Source organism: Platichthys flesus, chromosome 20 (assembly GCF_949316205.1).
Source record: "Platichthys flesus chromosome 20, fPlaFle2.1, whole genome shotgun sequence".
Classification (NCBI taxonomy): Eukaryota; Metazoa; Chordata; class Actinopteri; order Pleuronectiformes; family Pleuronectidae; genus Platichthys; species Platichthys flesus.
The window spans coordinates 10,097,878-10,124,745 of NC_084964.1; the positions used below are offsets into that span (position 1 = coordinate 10,097,878).

Here is a 26,868-nt window from a genome sequence, read left to right on the forward strand (position 1 = left end):
TACAGGTTGTGTATTTGTGCAATTTGTCCAAATTCATTGTAATTTACTATATAAGCAGCAGTCATTCTTGCACTATGTATTAAAGTGTTGGACTGTGTGGGCTGTGGTTGTGCTGTGTAATGCCTGATGGCTCAAAGGAGCCCCCGAATTTATGCTATTTTCAGTTTAAAGCCTTGAGTCTTGCACAGTATGATCTGTTTGAGACTAATGCACAACTTCAAGTTACAATCAGTGTTTGATAAAGTTGTTTTCCCAAGACACGAACATGAGCACTACCTAGTTATTAAATGATCCTTGTACTGTGCACTGTCGTGGAGTCGGGTCAATCTTTAAATTTATCCTCAGTCTGGTTCAGTCGCTAGAGAGACAGAGCTACAGCGCTTCAGTTTATGTTGTTTCCTCCAATACATTCTCTCCCTTATATCACGTCCACCATGGAGGCTCTGTTTTCACCCCTGACTGTTTGTTTGTTGGCAGTATCACCCCCAAAACTACAAAATGTCAACCAAACCTTATGGGGGATGAGACCCAGGAAGAAGGAAACCATTAAATTTAGCTATGGATAGGATTTTTATTTTCACTTTATTCAGGATAATAGCACTTTCAAAAATATAGGATAAAAAAATATGAAGTACTCTTTCTCTGAGGTCTATGATGCAGCTAAATTATCAACGCTGCTTTTATTAGCTGGTCATATACTTGTTCCAGACCAAACCAGTAAGGTCGTAGCTGCAGAACCTCTGAGACTATTTAATTGTGCGAGGTTGTTTTACAGTGTATGAGTTCAACGTCTATGAGAAAGAATGTTTGATTTCTCATTCAAAATTCACGACATTGAACTGTGATTCGTCTTTATTTCTGATTCATCCATCATCTGTGGGGCTTCCATTGTTTTTCATCAGTCTATTCAATGTTATAGGTAAGCATGATAAAAGTGGTTGCAAGGCTTCCAGGAAGTGTCAGGAAAATTAGCAGGAAACGTATTTGATCTGAATATCCCCAAACATCTCCAGAATATATGAACAGGGTGTAACAAGCGCCCCCTAGAGGACAACCCTGGTGCAGCGAATGACAAGTAAGGACACATGGACAACAAAGACACATTTCATAATTATTAAATGTTCATTTTATTTATTTTTTTTATCTTTTTTTTGTTGGTTTTTTTTTTTCAAAGTCGCTTGATAATCTTGACAAAATTGCAACATATTCCATACTTCTCAAACTGACGGTGTGTCTGTTGCTATTCCAGATTAGCTGTGGAGGGAAAACGTTGTGCGCCGTTCTGGACATGTTAAGTCCTATATGATGAAAGCAGCTTTGACCATACAAATTAAAGTAACACATGAGGAGAGACTCCACACTGGCATCCTAGGTCGTAACGTTGCGTGGTCAGAGTCTCAATGCGCAAGTCCTGCTCTGCCAGGCCTAACGAAAGTGAGTGATTGAAGTAAAATCCAGGGGCTCAGTAGCAGAAGAGTGTGTGTGTGTGTGTGTATGTGTGGGTGTGTTCATGTGTGTGTGCGTCTGTGATTGAAGGGTTACGGGGTGCAGCACAGAACATATACAAAGAACAGGCCAAGCACAAAAAATGATTCCTTCCTGAGACATTGGCGTGTGTACAGTAATGATGGTCTCGATGACGTGTGTTGACGGTGAAGGCGTTTTGGCGTAAAAAGTGAGTCACAGGGTGCGAGGTTGCTCTGGATCCGGCAAAAAAGTCACATATTGGTTTCTACCACAGGGAGATTTGTGAGGACTTGGTTGACAAACATCACATTTGGGACCTTCACTTGCCTGACCACTGACAGCATAGAGGGACCACTACTATCTAGTCTTTTCCCAACCACTACAGATCATTGATCCAATCAGAGACTAACGGAGAATCACTTGTGTTTAATACAGTGTGTATGTACACCATTCTTCACATTTAACTCTCGTTTGAAGCTGGGCTGCTGTAGCTCACGTGAATCTGGCTGACTGCATGTGGCCACCATTTTCATGAAACACCATCTCTTTCTGCTACATGGCCGGAATAACAACAAAAGAAAGCTTTGCCCCGAGTGGAGTGCTACTCTGTTATCTACTGTACGTAAAAACATGATTTAAAAGTGAGGGGGAAGGGGGCAAAGGTTGAAATTGTTTGTGAAAGCCACATTCTGAACAGCCAGTGATTGGTTAAGGGTCTGTCCAGTATTTAGTAGGACACGAAACACGAAAGAACTTCCTTCAGTAAAATGTGCTCAAATGTCTTTTCTTGAATCACAAACCTATAAACAAAAAAAACACAGGTGTTCTTAAAAAAAAAAAAAAAATCAGGTGAAGCCTAAAACTCTTCATAGTTTTAAAGAAATGAATACAGCTTATATACACAAACTCAAAGGCTACTTAAAATACACCTTAATAATGAATCTTCATTAATTTGATTTCTTGAAAGGACCTGTGACCATATCATACAACCGAGTTCATACAATCATTTTTATCCATTCTCTTGGAAGCAAAAAAAAAAGAAAAAGAAAAAAGGAAAACAAATCCAACCTGGAATAGTAGGTGATACTCATTGAGACTTGTTTTCTGTGCACGTTTGTGTATGTTTGTGTGTGTGTGTGTGTTTGTACTGTATGTGTAGACTGGAGAGACATTTTATCATCTTTTTGCTTTTTGTTAATTAGAATTGTTTTACAAATGTGATAAAACGGAAACATCTCTCTCAATACTCATGAAGGGTATGAAAAGATTCAAACAGTGAAGCAGTACAACAGTTTCTAATCTCAAGAGACATGTCCTCATTTCAATCTGCCATTCATTCTCTTCTGGACATGTCAAACACAATAGTTCCTTATCTTTTCTATATATATTTATATATATTTTGTATGAAATCTTTTTAATTTTTTAAGTTGGAAAAAGAGAAAAAAAAAGACCCAAAGTCTTTGAGGAGGAGGAGGGGTGGTCGGGGAGGTCTTTTGACAAGTCCCGATTTCGCAGTCTGCCTCAGAATACAACAACAACAAAAAGTGTCTGGTGTTCGTCAAATCAGTCTGTATGCATTGTCCTTGTCCATATATTTGTCCCATGATGTCCCACCAAGTCTCAGTTCCATTCAACACTGGTCTCCACTGCATCCAGATTCCATTTCATCAGTCTTTTGGAGAGAGGTGGAGAGGGGAGGAGCAGCGATGGAGAGGAGAGTGGAGGGAGATGGAGGAGTCATCAGCAGTGTTTACGGTGTGGTCTCTCAGGAGCCATCCTGACGCCCCGGCCTGCCCTGGCCCGGCCTTACCTCCCCTCGAGTCAAGACGGTGCTCCAGAGTGAGGGAAAGCAGGTCAGGAGGTGAAGGGGGTTTGTGTCCTAGGAGAGGAGGAGGATGGCTCTGCCAGTCTCCTGTGCTCAGCAGTCAGAGTCCAGGCCCCCCTCCCTCGCTCCTCCTCTTCAGAACACCGAGGGAGGAGACAGAGCATTGTGAGGACATGTTTGTTTTTTAAAAGGTGGGCCGTTACTATGGCGATTGTGTGGCTGGACTGCTTTGGGCAGAGCTAGGGGAGAGACTGGGGCTGCAGCTTCCAGGGGGGGCGCCGCTTGGCCGGCTGCTCGCAGCGACACTTTCCAGACCTTCTGAGTTCTCCAGCATCTCCTGGATGAGAGGGGGCATGTGGCCAGGGATCTCCATCTTCAGGGTGATGACACGCTCAGCGCCTGTAGAAGGGACAAGAAAATATAAGCTTCCAAAGTTCAGACAAAACAAATTTTGAATACCAATTCATTCTTTCTATCGTACTCGTTAAGACATGATAGGAAATGGAAAAAAGAAAGACACATTTCTAAAATGTCCAGATGTTCAGAATTATCAGTGATGTTTTAGCCAAAATAAATCTGAGGTTGATGAAAGTACCTGTCTAACACAATTCACAGATAAACCAAAAATAACAAGGGTGGACCACAGACCTTTAGCACTGATGCTTCTCAGATCAGTGATCTTCATCAGCATCTTGGGGAACATGTGCGGTTTGTGGGGCCTCCTCTTCCTTACATAAATTTTGAGCATCTCCAGCAGGGGCTCCTGCAGGACGTCCACCTTCTCTGGCTCTTCCAGGTCCTGACGATCTAAAGACGAACACACAAAGTACAGAAAATGTTTGTCAGTTTCCCACCTACTGTCATGATCAACAAGAACCACTACACGGCATGGCCACTTCAGTTCATTTATACATAGAGGGGACATCCTGTCCTTCAACTAGGTTTTAAAGAGTATTGACGTGCAACAGTTTGGGTGTAGGTTTTTAAGGATTTTTTGTTGTACCTCCACACAGCAAACAGATGGCGCTGAGCAGCCCCGTCTCCGCATCGTCCATCTCCAGAGGAAGGAGCTGGTTGGCGAAGGCGAAAACCAGGTCGGTGAGGGGACCAAAACCGGCGTTGTGCATCTGGGTTCGGTTGAGCGTGAGTCCATCTGAGAAAGTCATGGTGTCTTGCTCCGGTGTGTAGCGTGTACAGATCCGCAGTATCTGTGGGCAGCCAAGACAGTCAGGATTGTTCAGTCACTTGGTGAGACATTTTCAACAAATCTTTTCTTTAAACAGTTTCCTTTTACAGATCTAGGTAGTGTTTGGTGGCATTTTGTGTATGGGGGGGGGGAAATCTGGGCTGTTCTTACCAGGATGTCCAGACAGGCAGCTTTGAGCAGAGTGATCTGGTCAGCGATGGTAAGCGTTGTGAAGCCGGGCAGCTGCTTAGCAAACTCCACTGTCTTTATGATGCACTTGGTGGAGAGTTCACTGAACTTGTCCCACAGGTTAACGTCCAAGGACACGCGTCGTTCTGAGCTGTTACTCTGCAGGAAGGGCATATATATTCTATATATTAACAGGCGGCCGCAAATCTACAGGTAACTTTAACTGTGTGCCTGTCACACCACTAACCGTAGTGTATTTGCCAAGCTGGCAGAGAGAGGGGAACGTCTCCTTGTGTGCCTTGCGAACCCTGTCGATCATCTGCTCCGTGTCGGGACTCAGCACGTAGCTCTCCGTGCACTCCTGCTTCTTCTCGTCCTTTTTCTTTTTGTTCCGATCGTTCCTCACAGCTAAAGGGAGAGAAGGAGGGGGACAAAAGGATTGGTATGGTCGCATAAATCATCAAAGCTTTATTCATCTACATTTAAATAGTGATTATTACAGTATCTCTCTTAAAAGCAAGCAATGAAACAGCAATGGTAATGAGATTGCTTGAAAGGGTGTAGCAACCACAACCTGGTTGCTATGTGTCAGACATTAGCACGACCTGACACCACCTCAAGGAAAACTGAGATCATGATCAAAGTCATCAGCGGGGAAGGATGTTCCCTCTCTGTCAAAGAGCAGCAGCAACCGCAGCTCTGTCTCTTATCTACGGCCATAAGATAAATGTTCTCAGACAGCTATGGTAATGGGAGTGAGGAAAAAAAAAACTTGGAATAATCCAGTGTTGTTTCCCTCTGGGCATCTGGCTGAGAATAGTCTGCTCACCCCAAATGACAAAAAACACTAGGCAGGGTGTTTAGCATTGGAATCCCATTACAGGCTCCATCCATTTCTCCCAGCCTATCCACGCTGGGGTGCAGTTTAGCTATGACTTGGTTGTGTATGTGTGTGTGTTGAGGGTGGGGGGTGGGGGTCTGGTGAGATGGGGTGCTACTTGATAAATAGTGGTGGGGGATGGAGCTATCCATAAGGCTGACAAATTGCCACAGCTTTCATTAGGGGTTCCCGGCTAATCTAATAACATAATATGACAAATATCCTGCCTCTAATGGTTTTAAAGGGCTCGGCTGCTCAGCTAAAAAAAACAACCTTCCAGCTTTCTCTCTCTCTCTGTCACAAATTTCTCCCTCTCTCTTGGTTATACAACACGCTCTTGTTGTACTCTCATTTTGTTCCATTCTCGCCGGCGCACGCTATGTCTCCATTTTAAAATTGTATTGCCTTAGCTTAACATCCCCACCCCATCCCTCCCTAAAATACTCTATCATTTCTCTCATCTCTACATCCCCTCAGGGTACCTGAATTTCCCCCTGCTACTGACCTGAGATCAGATTTTCCTCCTCTTAATCCTAACCTTTACCATTAAGGCCCAGAGAGCTCAGGCTGATGGGAGATCAGTGTCTGTGACAGGGAGGCCTGGCCCGGGGCCAGGCAGGGATGCACTAGTCGGAGCTGCTGCTCATTCATCAGCCCACAGACAGGCCTCCCTGCCTGGGAGAACATGAGGAGAAGGAGGAAGGCGGGGGCTGGAAGTCTGATGCTGCACTATGTTACTGCTAAGCACTGTTCGCCAAAACAAGACACGAAGAAGACCCTGCTGTGCAGATATAGCATGGTAATGCTTTATTTTTACGGCATTTTATTGCTACTCATGTGGTAGGCTAGCGTAACCATAGTCACTCATACAATGCCGTCCTGCAGTGGAAAACAAATCAGTAAAGTGAGTTAACTGATATTTCACACTACTTAAGGATGTAAATCATTTTAGTGAAAACAAGTAGATCAGTACAAAGTCGTAATGCGCTAATTATGACTTAGTTAGCGAGGGAACACACTCGCAATCAACCGTTAGCTTTGAGGCTAGTTACATAAAATGGTAGTAGAGCTGCTGAACATATCTGGGCCGGCTGATTGGGAATCTGCGTCCTGTCTGCCGCGAGGGGAGGGGCGGGTGGGCCGCAAAACAATCGATGTCCAATTAATTCACAAATAAAAGTGGGGCATCCCTAGTGCCCAGACATTACCCGCACTGACAAATTGGCAGCACAATCATAAGCCGCACAACACAATTTAATGAAGTCATTAAAGAACTATTAGACACGACTGGCGATCTGTCATGGCGAATTGCCACATGCAATAACTTGGAGGAGGGGGGGGACTGTGGCAGGGGAGCTCAAATGAAAGAAATACTGCCTTGCTTTTTTATTATGTACGTGAGTGTGTGTGTGTGTGTGAATTTTTATATTGGTGTGGGTGCTACCTCAAGCAATTCATCTTTCAAAATGCATTATGAGAATATGAATGCTAATGGGGGGACTTGCATCCTGAATTGTTTGTGGTTACATGTTCATTGTATAAAAATGATTTACAAGAGCCAGTGTGCAACGTGTACAGAATACTGTAACAGTGTAGATATGTACACACGCACACAGACACACACCCGTGTACACGCACACAGACAACTCAATCATTTGTTCTCATTCTGGTTTTTAGCTGCAACGTGCAGTTAATAGACAATTTCTGTTAGTGCCTCAGTGTGTATGTATTTCTCTGGGTGTGTGTGTGTCTGTGTACAAGACAGAGAGGTGGGCAGAAAGGGATAATTCGTGCGAGGAAAATTAAAGCACTGGCAGCTCGTCCATCACACAGATTAAATTCAATGGAAAGATAAAAATGTCAATGTTCCCCCCGCTCCTGCTGCTCGCAGCGCAGAGCCATCTTCGACAGTGATGAAACTTTCTCCCTCCCTCCCTCTGTCCTCCAGCCTCTCTCATCCCTCCCTCCCTCCCTCTGCTCTCTCTCTCTCTCTCTCAATTCCTGAGTTTCATTCTCAGTACTCTTCCCTCTGCCTTCATCTCACTCCACTATCCTGCCTTCCTGGCTGATGTTATCCTCCCCCTTCCTCACTTCTACATCATTCTTTGCTTCATCTTATTTTACTTGTATTACTTTTTACTATCACTGGAGGATTGTGCAACTGAACCATTTTATCACCTCTCAGGAACAAAAAAACTTGAAAAAGGGAAATGTCAGGAGTGGGAATCAACTGACTATAGTATGAATATGCTTTAAATTAAATTAGATGTTGTATATACAGATGCCACTAAAGTTGTGTTACTGATCCTTTAAAACACAGCAAAGGTTAGGTTAGGATGTGCATGGCTTGCAACCACTGATATATCTGTGAGTACTTAGCATACTTTTTTTCCCCTTCTACGTATTTAAATACATTACAGACTATCCGATGAGGAAAATGCAAATCAAAAGAAATGTCCAACTGTTTTATGTAGCAGACGCATTTGTTCCCAACCTGTTACTCATCTCATGACCACATCCATGCTGCAAAGTACGTCACTGGCCTGAGGGCAAAGTGAGCATGAATGTTACTTTGTATATTATTGTAATTTTTTATATCTAGATAAGAAATGTAAGTTTGTATTTTTTGTTTCCGCTGCATCTAAGCAAGATTGATCTTGGTTCGAATCCTGGTTCTTTATGTTTGGAGTTTTCTACAATACGCTGGCGACCTGTCCAGGGTGTACACTGCCTCTTGCTTATCTTGTGTTTCTGTTTTTATTGTTTCTACCACAATATTTTATATTTTATTTTATATTTTATTGTATTTTATTGTATTCAAATGTACCGGCTGCTATGACGACTTAATTTCCCTTCGTGGATGAATAAAGTAATCTATCTATCTATCTATCTTGCCAAATGTCTGCTGGGATTGGCTCCAGCTCCCCTGCTACTGATAGATAATGGATGGTCAGATTATTAAAAACTTATATGATTACTTTATGGAAAGATAACTGATCTAACCCCACTGAAGGTTACTAACAATGTGCCACCAGCGTACACTACAGCCGTTTCCTTGTAACCCTCCCCTTACTCTAAACACCCCCTTTCCCTTTCTCCTATGCGGCATCTTGCTTGGCATTGCCACCTGGCAGCAGGCCTGGCACTGTTGTCGGGAGCTGTCTGCCGGCAGACGCAAGGTCACCCAGACGTCCCCCAAGAGCTGGCAGGGGGGTCCACCGTCTGTGTGTGTGTATGTGACAGAGCCTGTATGCTGTTTCAGTGGAGCGGTCTCAATGTATTTAGGTTAAAGCAGTTTTTTCTAAATACCGGTTTGTGTCAGTCACCTTGTATGCACATAATTTTTGTGTGTGCACGAAATAATGCATGCGCATGTATTTGGATGTGTGTGTATTGTCTGTGTGTGTGTAAGGGGGACAGAGAGACTCCCTGCTGGCCCCAGATGGTCAGTCTCTCCTTCCTAACCAGCTAAGACCAGTTTCACTTGTCAAAGTCACTGCTGCCGACAAAAGATGAAAAATCTGTGCACAATATGTGACCACAATTGGAGAAGGAAATAGTTATTTAATAAAAAGCAGCTGAGTAAAGGGTCAATATCCATCCCAAAACTATGTCAGAAAACCAAACTGCTCTCTTATTCTTTACTGCATCTTCACCACTAGATGGCTCCCCAACTCTAGTCTACGCCTATGTGCACTTTTGTGTAAGTGTGTGTGTGTGTGTTTGTGTGTGTTTAAAAGAGCCGGCTGCTGTGATCCTTCTAACCATGATTAATGGCCCCATTCAAAGGTAAGGAGCTTGGAGGATAACTTCTTTTACTGTAAACCACAGTGCTGTGGCATGGGGAGCGCTCCCTGCACTCTCCGTACAGAAAGATGAGGTAAATAGCACTGGGAAGACGGGAGGCAGTGACACATGGAGCCAGGGAGGATGTATGCATGTGTGTTTTAACAGGTGTGAGCCAGTGGGAGGAGGAGAGACTACACTTTTTAGTAGTGTATCTATTTTTAAATACTGCTTGTCTTATTAAGTGTTTCTACTGTATATATATATAGGTACAACTGTATCCCATACATTTTGTGAGCGTCTGTGTCATGTGACTATGTTGACGTAAAAAAAATAAACCCTGCTGGCCTCTGAGGTCTCTGCGGTCACACCTCTATCAATTACTTTATCAAGTCTGACTGCTTGTTCGTATGTGTGTGTGTGTGTGTGAGTGTGTATGTTCACACAGCCCCCGGGGTGCAATGATGGAAGCTGACGCCTGCTCTTTCACTCTCGGCAGGTGAGAACATATTCATCACGGAGGCCTGCCAAGCCTGGCGACACCCTGACTGTTGCTGACAGTCTGCACCACGGCTGCCCTTTGTGTCGCTTTTACCACAGATATTCTCTTCAAACTAAACTAAGACCTCACAACCTAAACAGCCACTTAAAAGGGTGACAGGGGATAGTTAATAGTAACGGCTTTGATGTTACTGTTACCAGTTATGATAGCCACCAAGAAGTCAAGGAATTTTAATTTTTTATAATTAATGAAATGACAAGATGGGATTTTCAATCAACGACGTATAACAAGCAGTATGGAATCGGATTGGAATACTAAAGCAGTTGTGAATAAATAATAAAGGAATTGCACCCCGCTCTGTTGTGCATCACTAATAAACACTTATGCAAAGACATCATGCAAAAACAATCATGCTCAAGAGCGCCCTGGGAGCAGGGCAATATAGGTAACTTGGGGTATTTACACTCACACTCCTTGGACATCCCGACTTCCAGGCACTTCTGCAGCCGGCAGTACTGGCAGCGGTTGCGGGTGACTTTGTTGATGATGCAGTTCTTCTCCCGGTGACAAGTGTACACCATGTTCTTCTGGATGCTTCTCCGAAAGAAGCCCTGCGTGAGAAAGGGATAGAGAGATGAGGCAACGACAAGAAAGAGAGCGAGGGACGACAGGTTTGGGAGGAGGGACTGGCAGCAAATTGGCGGTCACTGCAAACAGAGCAGCCTATTGCTAAATTGCTGTGCAAATATAATAGTGCTGTTTGCCCTCGTGAATCCGCCTGTCATATGTCTATCTACCAACATCACTGCTTTCATTACTGTATGTATTTTGGTATTGCAAATATCTAGCCCATGTTTACAGTCTCCCTTTTCATCCATCCTTCATGACTCACGAGGTTGAACTGTATTCAATTATAAAACCAAAAACCCCTCATTTCCCTTTTCAATATAACTGGCTCAAAACAAATAAGAGAATACATTTAAAAGCAAAGGATAAATTATATTGAGCTTATGTTTGGTCACTTGGCTGAAATGAAAGATTCTTTCGGAAGACAAAATATGTTTTGCACAAAAGTGAGAAAGGAACCAAGCAAAAATATGCCTCCCACACGAAACCCACATCCCTTAGAAATAATTTAAAAACTCTCTTTTAAGAGCAGCTCCACCTGCCAAAAATAAGCTCAGAAGATTGGGACATAAATTTACTGAGGAGGCAAATCTGAAGGGGGGGGAAAAATGGGGGTTTTTGACAGGAAGGAAATAAAATCACAATATCGCTGTCAAATAGCATTAATCACGTAAACTGTATTTTGTGATTTTATGATATCGAGAAATCGAGAAGGGTGTTATATATAAACAACAGTGACAAACCAGCTGGAACGCCAATCATGATGCGTTCTATTCAATTCCATTCAACCCCAATAAAATCAATGTTGACCTCTGTGCACTTATTGCTTAACATTCCTTGTGTGTCAGAAAGATAAAAAGAGGTTAATGCAAATCAACCACAACCGAGTGAGCTCTCAGCAAGCACAGGCAGGGGACAAATGTTATACAGGTCAATGTCAGGGTTGATGTGACGCACTGGGACATGGGTTATGTTTTGCTGGGTAGGAGGGTGGGTGGGGTTGGCTGGGGGTGGGAGGGAGGTGGGTGTGGTGCAGTGTGGTAGCTGCTACGAAGCCCCATCCCATGCCGGGGGATTAGCTCTTCTGGCCCGACAGATGGCCGGTGGACCTAAGCCCGCAATTTGTCCTTCCCGGATCACCGGCCTCTTCTCTGGCCTCCCTCCCGCCATCATGCAGCGGAGATGATTCAGGCGGCCTCTGCTGAACTCCGCCGAGGAAGTGCCTACACTTTGTCATGCATCTGTTTGAGCTGGTGCTGCCAGTGTGTGTGATGGCGCTGATTACACATGGCAGACTTTGCGTCCAGCTGGTGGAGGAGGTGTTTCGGCCCTCAGACGGTCACCTCATCTTACCCTCTCCTGCTGACTTCAATGAAGTCCTACATTTGCCTTAAAACCTCCAGTCACATTACATACATTATTAATGATGGAAAACAGCAGATACCTGCAAAATATTTCCAGAAAACCTCCCGGAGAATAAAGAGGAAAGAACAAGACCAGCTGCTGATGCTTAGTGGGCAAGTCTGCAGCCTTTGTCTGCCTGTGGGTAACTGTGTGTATGTGTGTGTGTGTGTGTGTGTGTGTATCATGTCCTCTTTGATCCAACAGTGCCCCGACCCTGACCCCAATGTCACCAGGGGATTAACCCACTCCCTCCTGATACCGTAAGGCTCAGGTGCCCTCTCAAAGCACCTCCTGATTGGCTGTTGCCGCTGGCTCGTGGGCAAGTTGATTGTTCCTGACCACCCCCCTCACAACCCATCCACCTCCTTCTTTTAAGAGTCATTGCTTCCTGCGGCCCTTAAGCCTCTTTTTGTATCACCGCTTAATCCAGCCAGCGACAAGAGCCCTCAGCGGGCCTGTCAGCCGCCCTGCAGGGTTCAGAGATGAGAGCGGTAACACAAGGGAGGGAGGGATAGAAAAGAGCACGAACAGTAACAGTGAATGCAAGTGCCGCTTGCTCTTAGATTCTTACCCCACTACCTGGAGAACGTAATGAGCCTCGTGCATTTGCTAGCAAGCAAGTGCGTTCCCGAACGCTTGTGTGCAAGGAAATGCTTCATTAAAGGGGAAGCGTGGGTGGGGTGAGGGGGGTTTGGGAGAGTTCACAGGGAAGCACAGGAATCCCCTCTTAACATGACTTTCACACTACACCCAGATTAAGACAGCATTCCCAGCCTCCTACTGAGTCTGTGCGTGTGTGTGCGTGTGCGTGTGCGTGCGTGTGTGTGTGTGTGTGTGTCTGTGCCCCTTCCACTATTAGTAGCAACAATGCAGTAATGGCTCCAGCCAACACATTCATAAGATGGATGGTTGGTACGAGGGCCCTCAGAATAACACAGCAAACAGGCGACATTTGTGCAAGACGGTATTAGTTAGGAGTTTGGGAAATATGGTTGCCCGCCTCCCATTGCAGCTGATAAGCAGGAGGTTTGTCTGCTTCGTGCTCCTGTGCCTCCAAGACAAAAACATAAACATGACAGTGTGGCCATGCAAATTTAATGTTTAAGTGCTAATATCTGCAGGGGCAAAAGAAATGCAACGCCAGTGAGAATGTGCGGGCGGCAGAACTTTAAACAACAAACGAGCGAGCTGTCTCCAAGTAGCAGAGCTCAACATCCCCCTCCTGTTTCCTCTGTTCGCTGCAGCCCCCAGGAAACGTCTTTGTAGTTTGGCATGCTGCAGCAAAAGCAGACGCTGCTAACCCTCGACTTACCCTTAGTCTCAGATGAGGCAACCATATACGTTCACATGCCTGTAGTGTTGAATTATTGAGCACGCTATGCCCAGTCATCTCCTCTGAAGTCAGAGATACGGCAAAGGCATCCTGAATTTTTCAAATTAGCACTGCGGCTGTCGAGTGGGCAGGCAGACGGCTCTTGGACCGAGCACTAGCAGTTAGATGTCTGACTGGGGATGTTTTCGTAGTTGGAGCCAATATTTTCTAACGATTACTCCTAATGAGCTATTTACTAACCAAGAGAACAGAGTCCAGTGGGGCAAGACGTATGCAGACAGACTCTAAAACAACTCTAAGTTTAAAAAAACTCATCTAAACCATTTATTCAACAATGAAGCAATGGTCAACATTATCTTTGACCTGAAACACTTTATCAAAGACAAACATGCTGAAATTACAATGGACAGTTTTGCATTAATCACCTTTGATTTCACATTCATCCTTTTCCCTCTGTAGTTAATCAGTGTAATCTTACGTATTCAGTGTATCGTTAAAGTAAATGTGTTTCACTTTGTAGCCGTTTGTTCTCTGAGGTTAAAGAGAATCAACCGGAGCCATAGTATATCTTGGAAACTAATCATATTCAGCTGGGGAGACCTGCAGAGCTCGCTGGTGGTTTGAGGAGAAAAATCGCAATAAAATCAAGGCCAAAATCCGATGTAGCTGAAATTGTTAATTCTACCTGAGATGCAGCATGTCCATGTTTCAAGGCAGAGAGCGAGCGAGCGAGCGAGAGAGAGAGTCAACAACTGCTGATAAAACCTATGTATCAAATTATTGTTTGTCATTGTTCTTAAATAATCGGCGCAGCACGTTGTCGGCTGGCTGACAGATAGAAACATCAGCGACGTCCCTGATGAACATAGCCTCAAAAAGCTAATTACACTGTCAAGTCTGGCACGATTTCAGTGCTGTCGGAGGGAACAAGGCAGTGATCGCAAAGGAGAAACAACTAATTACTCAAGTTTACGGCTCATCTATTGTCTGCCTTTCCTTCTGTGTATATCACAGTGTTGCAGAGACTTTGCCCTCCACTCACAAGTGTGATGCCTCATGCACCCAATTTTAAGCTATAAATCAATAAAAGATGAATATTAACTTGGGTATATAGCATTTACTTTTGCTTAGATTGTCATCTAATCATCAACAATTATAACTTAATCCAACATCCCCCAGTTCAGTGCCAATTTGTGTGTGCTTAAAGGCACATTTACAGTCAATGTGAGAAGCGTATATAAACGGACAGAGATTTCTGTTCGTGCTCTGCATTGGTTTGTGTACGTCTTCTAAACACACACACACACACACACTGTTCTTTTATAAAAGTCAAACACAATCCCAGACAGGCTCTAATCAGGAGTTGAGATTTAAACTTAAAATTATTTCACTTATAACCCTGTTTAGATAATGACTAGCAATGTTCAGTGGCAGCAGTAAAAGCAGATTAGAGCTTGAAACGGCTGCAGACTTTAAAAGTCAATGCTTTTGAAGGCACAATACATAACAGATAGTTAGGTAACTGTTCACTGTGCAAAAGCGTGAACCTGTTTGTTTTAATGGTTTCAGGTTTTAGACTATACATAGTGTCAAACACTAATACAGATGTGCTGTTGATGAATTGCATGAAAACTGCAATTTGTACCAATAACTGGAATCTGAGCGTTGAGCAGAAGGTGGGAAACATCCTGTCACACATGCGGGCAAACATGTTCAAAGGTTCAAGATTTTTCAGGACCAACTCTTCTACCTGTGAGAAACTGTTTTGAAATACTAAATTGTCAAGTTAAAGTTAAACAGCTAAACTCAGACAGTTATAAAAGTGGTTATATTTTTTTTTAAAAATGTGGTCCATCAAACACTGCAGAGGGGAAACTAAGCAGCGCAGCCAGCAGCAGTTTGGTTTGCCCCAATAAAACAGCAAGGGGGTCAGCTTTTATTTACTTTGTTAAATTATTTAAAGTCACAACTGGGGAGGAGGTTAAGTTTCACATTGTGCTCAATGGGCTCGTGTTGAAGGCTAATATTAATGTATGTGCGTGTGTGCCAGATTCAGAGCTTTGCCTTGCTCTCCTCCCTTTGTGTATTCTTTACCCCCCCCCCCCCCCCCCCCCTCCTCCTCTGTGTTCTGGTGCACTGACCGTCTTTCTTTTGGTGTCAATGGGTTCAGCTGTAACCCCGTCTGCCTAATCTGCTACTCACTTCTTTCTCTCTCTGGCTGTTAATGCCTCCCGGAGCACAGTCTGCCCTCTCACTCGTTCCTCTCCCCCTCTCCCTGCAGCCTCTCTCATCTCTGTATCATTTTGTCTGCATTTCTACACCCCCCCTGGGGTCCGTGCCCTTTATTATTCTTTCATATTGTTTGTTACTGCTACTGCCCCCTGCCTTCGTCTCTGTGGCTTTTTCTCTCTCTGCTCTACTGCCCCTTTCCTCCTCACCGCTCCTGGTCCTGCACATATGGAAACACAGACCGCACAGTATTGGCTCTGAAGTCAATAAGTCAGATGGTCTAGCAGGCACCTGTCACCATCAGCAACACCTTGCATGTGTTTATCTAACCATAAACTGCCTCCTTTAACCTGGTATACACTGAACAGTAGGATTTAAATTCTGCGTTTTTGGATAAGGCTACTTTCATACTACTGCGATTTTGTCCGAAAACACGCATCTGTCCAAACAAGCATTTCGGCTCAGGATCAGTTTTAATTTCTGTCCATACTATCGGACCTGAAAACGCATATCACTTGACTGTTCACGTACATTGCACAGGTAAGCATGTGTGTGTCGGTGTAAACAGGAATTGCTCTAATAAAAGATTGTCTCCTATGCATGGAAGCAGTTCTATCTTTGTAAAATGCAGAATTAACTGCGCAACTGAGGAACCTCTTTGGCTGATTCAGGAAGGCACGATTGCCAAGAAAGAACCAACGAAAAAAAATAAGAAAAAAAAGGTGATTTCTGAAATGTTGACCTTGCAGAGATATGAGGTTTGCACCTGGCGGTAACATTGCATTAGATTCCACAGATCTCATTCCTATCCTCCTCTGAACTTACACAACTCTGGCTCAGAGCGTCGGGAGAAGTGAGATAAAGAGGTCTGTGTGCTCACATGAACAGGAGAGCATGTATGCGTGCACAAAAGAACTATCGACTGATAACAGAGCAGATGGGGGTTATGAGGCCTCCTCAGCACCTGTGTAACATGTAACCTGTATTGATAACAGACAACCATTGTGGACACGTCAGCAAAGATATGTGTAGCAACAACTCTGGAAAAGGACAAAAAAATACCTGCACGGACGACTAAGTTTCTCAAACTGTACATGATACGGGGAAGGTCCATCATATACGTTATCTTGTTTTACAATGCATATGGGTATACGTGTTGTAAGACGCCGTTCCAACTCGTTCAGGACAGACAGCTGATTAGGCAGCTCAATAAAGCAACAAGTAATGATAGTAAATCATTCTCCACGAAGAAAAGTACAGTTTTGACTTTATACATTAAACTGCCAAATGACTTCTTATTTTCAACACCTATGCCCTGGTTGTGAATTTCCCCCCCAGTGCAAATCACATTAGTGTTACAAGATTGATGAACATCTTGCTTTATTGGCAGATTGAGAGGAAAGCCGGGAGTCTCACCTTGCAGCCCTCGCAGGCGCTGACACCATAGTGGTACCCCGAGGACTTGTCCTGGCACACGAAGCAGGGTTTGTAGACGCGGGGCGGCGGGGGAGGCGAGGGCGGGCTTGGCACTATCTCTTCTGAGCTGGTACTCTGGGTCTCTATCGCTGTGGAGAGAGGGGGGCAAAAAAGAGGGGGGGGTTAGCGAAGAAAAATCAGATTGAGCACTGACAGATGTGGAGCATTAATCGACATCCAAGTCCAGAGAGAAACACTGCTGGGCGACATCTTATACAAATTACAACGAGAGAGGAAGTAACTCACTTTCCAACAATGTGTTTGGGGGAAAAAAAAGCTTTAAGAACAAGGACTACTTCTTCATTCGGCGTATTCAGATCCGCTACAGGAACACACATACATCCAGGGATGATCAAAGCAGCAATGAAAGCTGCATCTGCCTGTTTTCTTTCCTGCTGAAAGTGGATGTTGTGTGTCTGTGAAATACAGATACAAGCTATTTTGCTGGCAAGGTTCAAAGACAGGTTTTCTCCTCTGATCCAACCTGGAGTTTTGTTTTTATTTTTTAATCGTGCAGGATGAGAGCTTGAAATTATTAAAAGGACAAATCATCATATCATCATCACAAATCGTAAGCAGCAGATACGCCAGAGAAGGCAAAGCTTCCGTCTGCTTCTGACCACAAACTGGCTCAATATATTCTGGTCTTCCCTCAACAACAGATAACATTACCAGACAAACACGAAAGCACTTTGTAGGTGTCCACATGTTGTGCGCTTAAACACGGTAAACAAAGTGGGCTAGGACTGCGGGGTAGTAAACTGCTGCTGTTGCCTTCATGTAATATGTATTGGACTTTGACCTCAATATCCTGTCTGTTACAAAACAAGGCTCTTAAATCAAATAAGCACACACACACACTCACTCACACATTCACAGAGCAGACCAGCACCCTGTGGTCTGTAGGGAAACCAATAAGTGTATTATGCCTCTTTGCAACTCTATGAACTTGAGTCGTCTACCTTTCTGATAAGGTTATTATTATTCAGGAGGAGAAATTAAAGACTATAAATCCATCAAACATCTGTAAACATGAAGTATGAGTGTGGCTAAAATAACTTATTAATATAAATATATCTATTCTTAAATTACAATATTGTTTATACCACCATCTGCATTCTCAACTGAGATTGAGCTTTTATTGTATTCTCTATCTATCCATCGAATCGTATCAATCTACTGTATCTATTGTATCATATCTAGCTAACCTATCAGTCTTATCTATCGTATAATATATCGGGTCTATTGTATCGTATTTATCTATTGTAATCATCTTATCTATTGTATATATATCAAATTAAATATATCCTACAGTATTGTATCATATCTATCTATTGTATGCGTCTTATCTATATATTGAATCTATCAACTCAAACATAAAAAGGGATGCATGTGTGTAATTCAGACCATGTCCATACAGGTACATTATATGCATGTGTGCATCTTTGCAGGCCCATTGCCCAACGCAGCATCATCAGCCCACAGCGGATGTGTAACTATGTCATCTATATTTAAGCAGAGTGGGCTGGTGCAGCACGACCGTACTACAGACGAGAACATTCTCCACATGCGCTTGCAGTGGATCTCGACACAACACACAAAAGTGTAATTGCACTCCAACTTAGGCAACATCAAGCAAAGGTGAAGTCTCACTAACACACACACACACACACACTATGCTCCAATTAAAGTGTTGGTGTGCAGGTCTCAGCTTGACAATCTCCATGGACATGCAGCAGATGCTGTTGGGGAAGATTACATTCAGAACAACTAAAATAAACCAACCTGATGCCCAGATAGGATTCCTGGAAAAAATAAACGACAAGCAACGAACAGCAACAACAAAAATCTAGCCTCTCTGAACAAGCCTGCTATCTCAGCCGTCAGGAAAACATGCCTCATATCCAAGTGGGTTTCAGGTGACGGGGAGAGTTAAGCTGAACAGCAATAAAGCTCACATTGTAACACCTTACAGTGACACCCAATCAGGCCTGGGATATTAAGACATTTCATTTATGAGGCCCAGATGTCAGATGTCACTTTCACACCAGCTACAACCTTTTAAGTTCTTGGTGTAAATGGGCTGATATGGGTCAAGAGTTGAACGGAGGGATTACGGGTTGCGATAGAACTGGTTTTTTATAATGTTAAAGAGAAAAGACATGCCAGGCAAATTGAAACAATAAGGACCAGATCTAGGAGTGAGACCCCCTTACTATTTATTTCCAAAAGCGTATTTTTCCATTCAACAGACGTGTTTTGTGAAAACAATTTTTTGTACAGTAATAGCCAGGGGAAAAGCATTTTTAGACGATGGAGGGTAGAGATGAAGGGAGGAAATAAGGGATGCAAAAACAGAGAGGACTATTATGCTTGAGCAATACACAAAAACACAAAACAGATGAAACTTGAACACACAGGGAGTAAAAGCAAGGCTGCACTACTTTTTCATGTTCCTCTCCCGGGTTTTTATATTCATTTATTTCGCACACACATACATACACACAGTCGTGTCTCCATGACTTCAGAGGATATTATGCACGGCTTGCCAAAACTCTAGTCACTACTCTAGTCACTACCCTAGCCTCAACCTAAACCTAAACCTGCCCTTACCCTAAATGGCTTTGCACATCAAGTCTGTATGAAATTTGTTGGACGTTTTCCAATAAATACGACCTCTCATCAACTCAGACACTTCTGTCCATTGTTTGTTTTCAGAAAGAGGTTCGATACTGCCAAATGCATTCCAGAGGGTTGTTTGAGCCGTTTGGGATCATCTAGATCACATAAATTAGTGTTCCTCTATGTAACATGCAGCCTTATTGTTACATGAGAAAAAATACTGACTTGATTTGCAAAGACCATAACGTAAGTACTGCTTAGCTCACACACCTGTCCAGATTCAATTTGAAGCCTATGTTTACTGAAATTACTTTTTCAAAATGGAGGGTCAAATTGTGGAGGGAAAATTGGCAGTGATTTTGTGATTTAGTCTTAACGTGACAAGAGGTTGAGTTTTAGGACACACTGTGGGCAGTTTGCCTCTCATCACCTCTTGCCTCATGCCTTGCCGATGCCATCGTCACACTCATGTCAAACAAATCAAACGTAAATAGAGCAGGCCTTACGTAACATGGCATTTTTTCTCATTAGCAAAAAAATAGCGCGACCACAGAGTTATTCATCCACATTAAAGCAGCCTTCATTACAAACACATAGACAAACAGATGTGACACACACACACATATACACTCAAAAATGGCATCCGTACTGACATTTACGCAGGCTGAGGGCTTTCCTAGAACCATTAGAGGAGCCTCGTTGGACACACACACAGACACCAACACACACACACAGACACACACTCTCTTAATGAGAGCACCCATGGAAATCTGGGACACAAGGACAAGAGGCTGGCGACTGTAATTAAATACAATGGCTGGCTTCTGGAGCCCCGTCAAGCTGAGGCATGGAGCGAAACAATGGCAGGCCTGTGGACAGAGAGGCAGCGCAGCTCAGCAGAGAGGACGGAGCTACTTAGCCCTTCAGCAGCCCTCACCGAGGCATTATTCAACGCCAACCTGCATCCGAACCCTGATCAACACCAACCATCACTGTCTATTGTGTGCTCCACAAAATCATAAACTCACAAACACTGGAGGAACAGACTCATTCTTGCCTGGAGAGCTTCCCTCTGTATCCTTGCGACATGTTAACACTAGAAATGAGTGAATCGGGCAAGGTTTCCTTGCCAGAGCACATCCATTGCCGGCAAAAATCACCACAGTAACTAATACATGAGCTACAGCTAGAATATCATTCTTTGAGCCAAGAGAGAGAAAGCATGAATACACAATAATGCCCTGCTTTGCTCGGGGATACAGGTGCAGGAACCTGCAACCATGAAAATAACGCCGAATGGAAAACAATGAGGATTAACTGATAAGGAATCTACCATAATTATGCGATGAGGTGAAACCCAAACTGTTCAAACCATACTGCCACCACAATGGTTGTTGTGGTGAACAAGTCAGCCAAGTATGTTGTCAGACCAGTCCAGTCCAAAGACCGTCAGGTGTAACCAGCAAAAACAAACCTGACACCAGAAGTCCATTTTACGGGCAGCTGTGCCTGACCACTTCTGTGGCTTTTTCACGTATGGAGTATTAAAAATGATTATGCTTCTTGTGTTGATTTTTATTATTATTAATTGGTCTAAACAATGCATGCGTTGGCAATAAATGAACAACTCATTATGATAATAAAAATACTCAGATTTCTCCAGTGATAGTCACATTCACACACAAGTATTCTAAACAGGTCTCTGTGTGTGTGCGTGTGCGTGTGCCTGTGTGTGTGTGCGTGCAGGCCCAAGACATCTTAATATCTTAATGTACCATGGTGTGGTGTTCTCAAACTCAGAGCCAAAGCACCGGTGATTTAATTAAGCTCAAGTGTGAGTGGTCTGTAATGCCGCTTTTCAGATTCACTTTACATACATCATGAGCCACAAGTGCACTTAAGGCAGAGCTGCGCTATTGCAGCCACATCCTCCATAAGCAATTACCGCATGGCTAGACTTAAATGGACAAATATGCACAAGACTGAAATGAAATCTATTCTGATGATAAAGTAGCCTGCACTGCATAACTGACATAATATAGCCTGGCAAACATCAGCACCTCAAAGCCATCACAACCAAAAGACCACAGACCAAGACACACACGTGCATGCACACACATACACACACATAAGCCCAACGGCTATTATCAAGCCTCCAGACACTGGGCTGCCTGGGCACAGAGCTGCCGAGTAGTTCTTGAGGTTCAGCTCTAGGTTAGTCCTCTGAGATTTGATTACCTTCATCCCCACTGGTTACTGGGCCCAGCTGTGAAGCATATTAATGAGATTTCACCATCATTAGAGGAAGGCTAACTACATTAGCAGGCTGGCTGGTTTGTGGTAAAGGGAGCTGGAGAAAATGAAGGCAAAGAGGATGAAGGAGGAGAGGGACGGCTTTGACAGTGTCTTTCACTTTGTTGAATCCTACTCAATCATGGGCCATTGTGTTCCTCTGGCTTCTATTAGGTTATTTGGATGAACTCACATACACAAGCGCGCGCACACACACGCACGCCATGATGATGATACATAGAAGAACATATAAAAGTCAATTTTTCTTTCCATGCAGTGAGTGTTCAGGAGAAGAGACACCAGGCAGACCACCATGCCACAGACTGCTGCATTAAGGCTCGCTTTGAAGTCGGCCTAAAATAATGAAGTGGGACGGCCAATGGAACAGATCCAGGGACAGAGACCGCTTTGCAAACCCTGGGAGTTGTATGGCAATGCATCATGCATGTCCATAAAAACGACTGGCAGCGACTGAGTGCTTTCAGGCTTTATTTCTGTTTTCCCTGTCATGAATGGTAAGCAGCAGGGAAACTGATGGAGGCGCGCGCACACACACACAGACACACAATTACACACACAATTATGCCTTGTCAGCACTCTTAAATTACTGAAGGAGGAAATGGGACTATTTCCTTACTTACAGGAAAATCCTGCCATTCTCTAACAAAGTGTCATAACAGCTCTCTGCTGAAAAGGGATTTGACTCCATTCGCTGCCATTACACTGATTTCTGACAGCGACGCCATGCAAGCCATCTGAATGTGAGCCAGGGTGATGGCAGGCATGCGCAATCAAACACACAAGGCCGGCGTGCACAGACTGACAGCTGTAAGGAGAGCGACAGTGGGGTGTGTTTGTGTTCAAACACAGAGTGTGAACAGTTATTGGATGAGAGAGGGGGAGGAATCTGGTGGCTGGGTAGACAGGCATAAGTGAAAACACACACACTCATAGGGGAAGGAGAGCCTGTGGAGGTTAACATGAGGCAGGAGAGCAGACAGCGAGCCTCACGCCTCCTGTATTCACTGTAACTGAATCCAGGCTTTCCAACCCCGATCTCCCGCCACTTTCAGCCTTCATGCCCCCCTTATTCCTGCCTGTCCCTGTTACTGAGCCTGACAGTTTTCAATTCCCAGTGCTTTCTACAATCCTATGCAAGGCAGAAAGTCACTTGAATCCCTCCCTCAATCCTCTACTTCCTTTGAGGGACAGTGAGTCTCAGACTGGACAGTAGTTGCCAAATCAGATTTCTTCATACATATCATACACTGAGCTGATATTACAGGTCCAGCCTCGACAATCTCAGCTTGCTTAATTGAAAAAACAAGAATCAATCAATCCAGAAGCTTTAGTCCTTTTGACGTCACAGGAGTGTCAATATCTGATTCATGCTCCACGTGAAGATGCAAACAGATCGCAGTAGAAAGATTTTAGAAGGGGTCAAAATCTGATGTTTACCATTGCTGCTTCAATTAATATCATGCATGATATAGAAGTGCAGAAATATGTGTGATAGCTATAGAGACGATGAGTAAGGAGGATTACGGAAGATTTCCCTGCATGGTTGTGTGCCACCTAAGCTCTCCATGTCGATGGTGCAGTCTACCTTCTTAATGCTGCGGTTTTGTGAAGGATGCATACTTACAGGGTTGCACAGTAACAACGGTAATAAGAGGAAAAGTAACAGCAGTGGGAGAATAAAATCAATTTTCAGATATTACAATTTTGCAAAGGGAGCAGAAATGGATGTGACAGCCTGAGTTCTTTAAGGGCTGTGCAGTCTATGTTTGAAGGCTAAACTGAGTCTGAAACAAAATTTTGATGGGTAGCCCTCCAAATTTGGGCCAAATAACTCCCCTGTGTAGAGGGTTGCGGCAAGAAAAACACATACGCAAGTGATAGATGAGGGTCCGAGCAGAGGCCAAAGGCCAAAGCGGTGCAGAGTAAGGAGTCTTTCTTGCCTGTTACGACAATTCCCCCCCTCTGCACCAGGATATGGTGGTGTTTGTCTTGGGCCAGAGGTGGACAAAACACCAGGCTGTGTTTAGAATTAGCAATTTATGTAATCTTTACATCTGGGTAAAATATGGCAGTCGAAACATGCATTTTTGTTGCACTTTAAGAAACAACCAACAAAAATGAACATGTTTGAGCAAAAGTGTACATTTGCCTGTTCATATAATTGAGGCGCATGTCGAGGGATATCTGCTCTGTGTATGTGCAGGATTCTCATTTGTGTTCTTGTCTCGGTGAGGCCTGGTTTTTATCAGCCCAACGGCCCCCACCATGTTCCCAAGCCCTTCTCCAGGGGCTCAAGATAACTTCCCTCTCTACGCTGCCAGGCCTATGAAATAACAACACACCAGGTTTTCCTATCACCGCAACTCCGGCATATGGAGACTGGAACTGAGAACATGTGTGGACAAACTAGAGAATGGGGGGTGGGGCGGCAAATAATCAAGCAGATGGCAAAGGTGAGATCTACAGGGTGCTCAAGACTTTGAGCTGCAACTCCAAGTTAACTAGTGTCTGTTCTGTACTGCCACATGCTAGCCCTTAGCTATGAGTGTCCTGACAAATACAGTGTGCAGAAGTTGTCTAAACCACAAATAAATGTCATAAATCTGAAGAGGAATCCAATGTTTATGGATCTATTTGGGGGGGGGGGGGGGGGGGGGGACATAGAAAATCCACTGAAGACAGCTTCATTACAGAAAAGAACCACAAGTTCCCGTGGCAACAACACTCCCCTGCAACACAGAGTAACACGGTGCAACTTTAGCCAGCAGCTGTCTGTGTCTGCTGACTGACAGTGGGACTATGCGAGCTGGCACTTGCTCCGGGCGACTGCAGATATTTGGCATGAGCTGATGGTGTGGGACATGGTGTTGGGCACAAGGGGGCAAGAGGCGACCCGTGTTGACCAGAGGATGCCAGGATGTGGACAGTCGCAGCTGTGTGTATCATCGACCTGTAATACATGTTATCCTAGAAGGTGGGCACTGAAAGAGTGTGTGTGTGTGTGAGAGAGAGGGAGATAATGTGACAGGTCGTGGAGTTTCTGTTTTTCTTGAGCAGGGATAAATGTCCTCATTATGGCCATTGAGGCCAGACAGAATGATTCGTCACAACAAAATATCTAAAGACAGGAGTGTAAACTCAATTGGAGATGCAAGCCAATGATTAGTGAGCGTTTTCCGTGGCTAATCCAAGCAATGAATATAGGCAGTGTTTGCCCACCGTGGACCTGCCATTATGAATTTTGGTTAGGAAGCAGATCACACGCAGCTGTGTACAATCAATTAAGTGACATGAATGACCTACTTTAAGGCTGTGGCCACATTAATACCTTTTAGTTTTAAAAATGCATCAGTCTTTCCCTATTTAAGAGCTGGAAGGAGGGTAATGTGAGATGCAGGGGGAGACAAGTCGCAAAAGGAACAGGGGATTATAAAGGGGGGGCATCTAAGGAGAAAGAGGAGCTGAGTGACACGCCTACTGGAGGACGATGACAGGCAAGACAAACAACTTGCAAGAAGGCTGCAAATAAAAGCTGTGCATGCAGGCATGTTTGCTCGTAGACAGTGTTCAGAGTGAGAAAGGGAGAAAGTGTAACCACAGCATAAACTCCCTCGGTCAATTCTCTCAGGGTGAATTACTACACCCTTCCCGGAGTGACTTACAGCTGCGATACCTCATGACACATAATTCAAGATCAAGGTTGGTGGGTCAAGTCATTGGATCATAACGCAAACACACACACACACAACTGCTCTGACCGAAAATGGCCTCATAAAACATTAAGCCTCTCTTGGTTAATTATAGAGTTGTGCGTGAATGAATTACTGTGTGCATGCTTTTTCCCTCCTGCAATAACAGACTACACTCAAGCATATTAGGAGCAGGAATATGTCTAAGAAATACTAAACCTGGGCAAAAACCCACCATGTGGGCTAACAAGTTTAGTTGTCTAACTGATGTTCTTCCACTTCAGAGAGTACAACAGGCAAATAAGCTTCAATTCCCATTATTCCCGTAAAGTCCAAGGTCAACTTCATAACAAGCAACCAATTATAAGGAGTCCAAGGATTACAGGTCTACAAATAATCTGGTGCTGGACGAGATGTATAAATGTTCTGAGAACAGGGTTTGTGAGGTTTGTTTATAAAGAACACCGTAGTTAATTGATTCGGGACAGATGATCTGCATTAGTAGAGAAATCATGAACACATTTCTGCCCTCAGCATTTACAAAAAATCACAGGTGAAGAAATACTGGAAACTGCATTAAATACACCATGATTTATTCCGCTGGCACTGAATTTACATCCATACCCATTAACCGGACGTATTCATCTTTAATGGGCTGAGTGCCACACACAGGGCCTCAGTAGCCCCTTTCATCCTCAGATCCCGCTGCCCTTAAGACGACCCAATCTTCATGCTCCTTTTGCTTGTTTACAAAAACAAGATGGCATATTGCCAATCTGGTGTATGATTACAGATAGTATGCTGGAATTTGTGACATGACGGATGGTGTGTTCTTACCTTTTGTACACAGCGGCGAGGAAGAATAAAGGCGCGACCTTCCCGCCTTGAACAGGCTATGTAAAGGGGGCTAATGTTTGAAAAGTCAAAGGCCCCTCACGAATGCTTATGCTCGAGTGTTTGCTCTTAACTCACTCTAACAGAGAGGTTATCTGCCCATTGATACCCACTAATCCAATGTGACTGCCAGCATTCATGGCCCTCCGTTCTTAAGCGCATATTCAACAGAGGAGGAAGAGGGTCATAAATATGGAGGGGAGCAGAGAGCTATTTGCATCATAGCACTGAAATGGACTTGAAGAAGCCAGGAGGTGGCGGAGAGAAAAAATGGGAAACAAGGGATCAAGAGAAAAGTGTAGAAAGAGAAGAGGCTCATGAGGATTTGGGGTAGAGAAGAGAGGGATCACCAGGGACAGGCTTTGTCATGTTAAACTGCCCCTCTCGATCCATGTTCTTTCCCCTCCTCTCTGCCTTTCTGTGGATAACACAATAGTCAATCACAG

General features: G+C 44.0%; 1 protein-coding gene across 1 annotated transcript in view; it reads right to left on the reverse strand.

Annotated features, from left to right (window-relative positions):
• Positions 1 to 1,878: 1,878 nt before the first annotated feature.
• raraa (retinoic acid receptor, alpha a) overlaps positions 1,879 to 26,868 on the reverse strand; it is a gene marked incomplete in the record, with an annotated part of 136,179 nt that continues 111,189 nt past the window's right edge. The window contains 7 exon segments of the mRNA XM_062414350.1: positions 1,879 to 3,691; positions 3,941 to 4,099; positions 4,296 to 4,500; positions 4,650 to 4,826; positions 4,915 to 5,075; positions 10,305 to 10,446; positions 16,845 to 16,993. Coding sequence (XP_062270334.1) covers positions 3,495 to 3,691; positions 3,941 to 4,099; positions 4,296 to 4,500; positions 4,650 to 4,826; positions 4,915 to 5,075; positions 10,305 to 10,446; positions 16,845 to 16,993 — 1,190 coding nt within the window.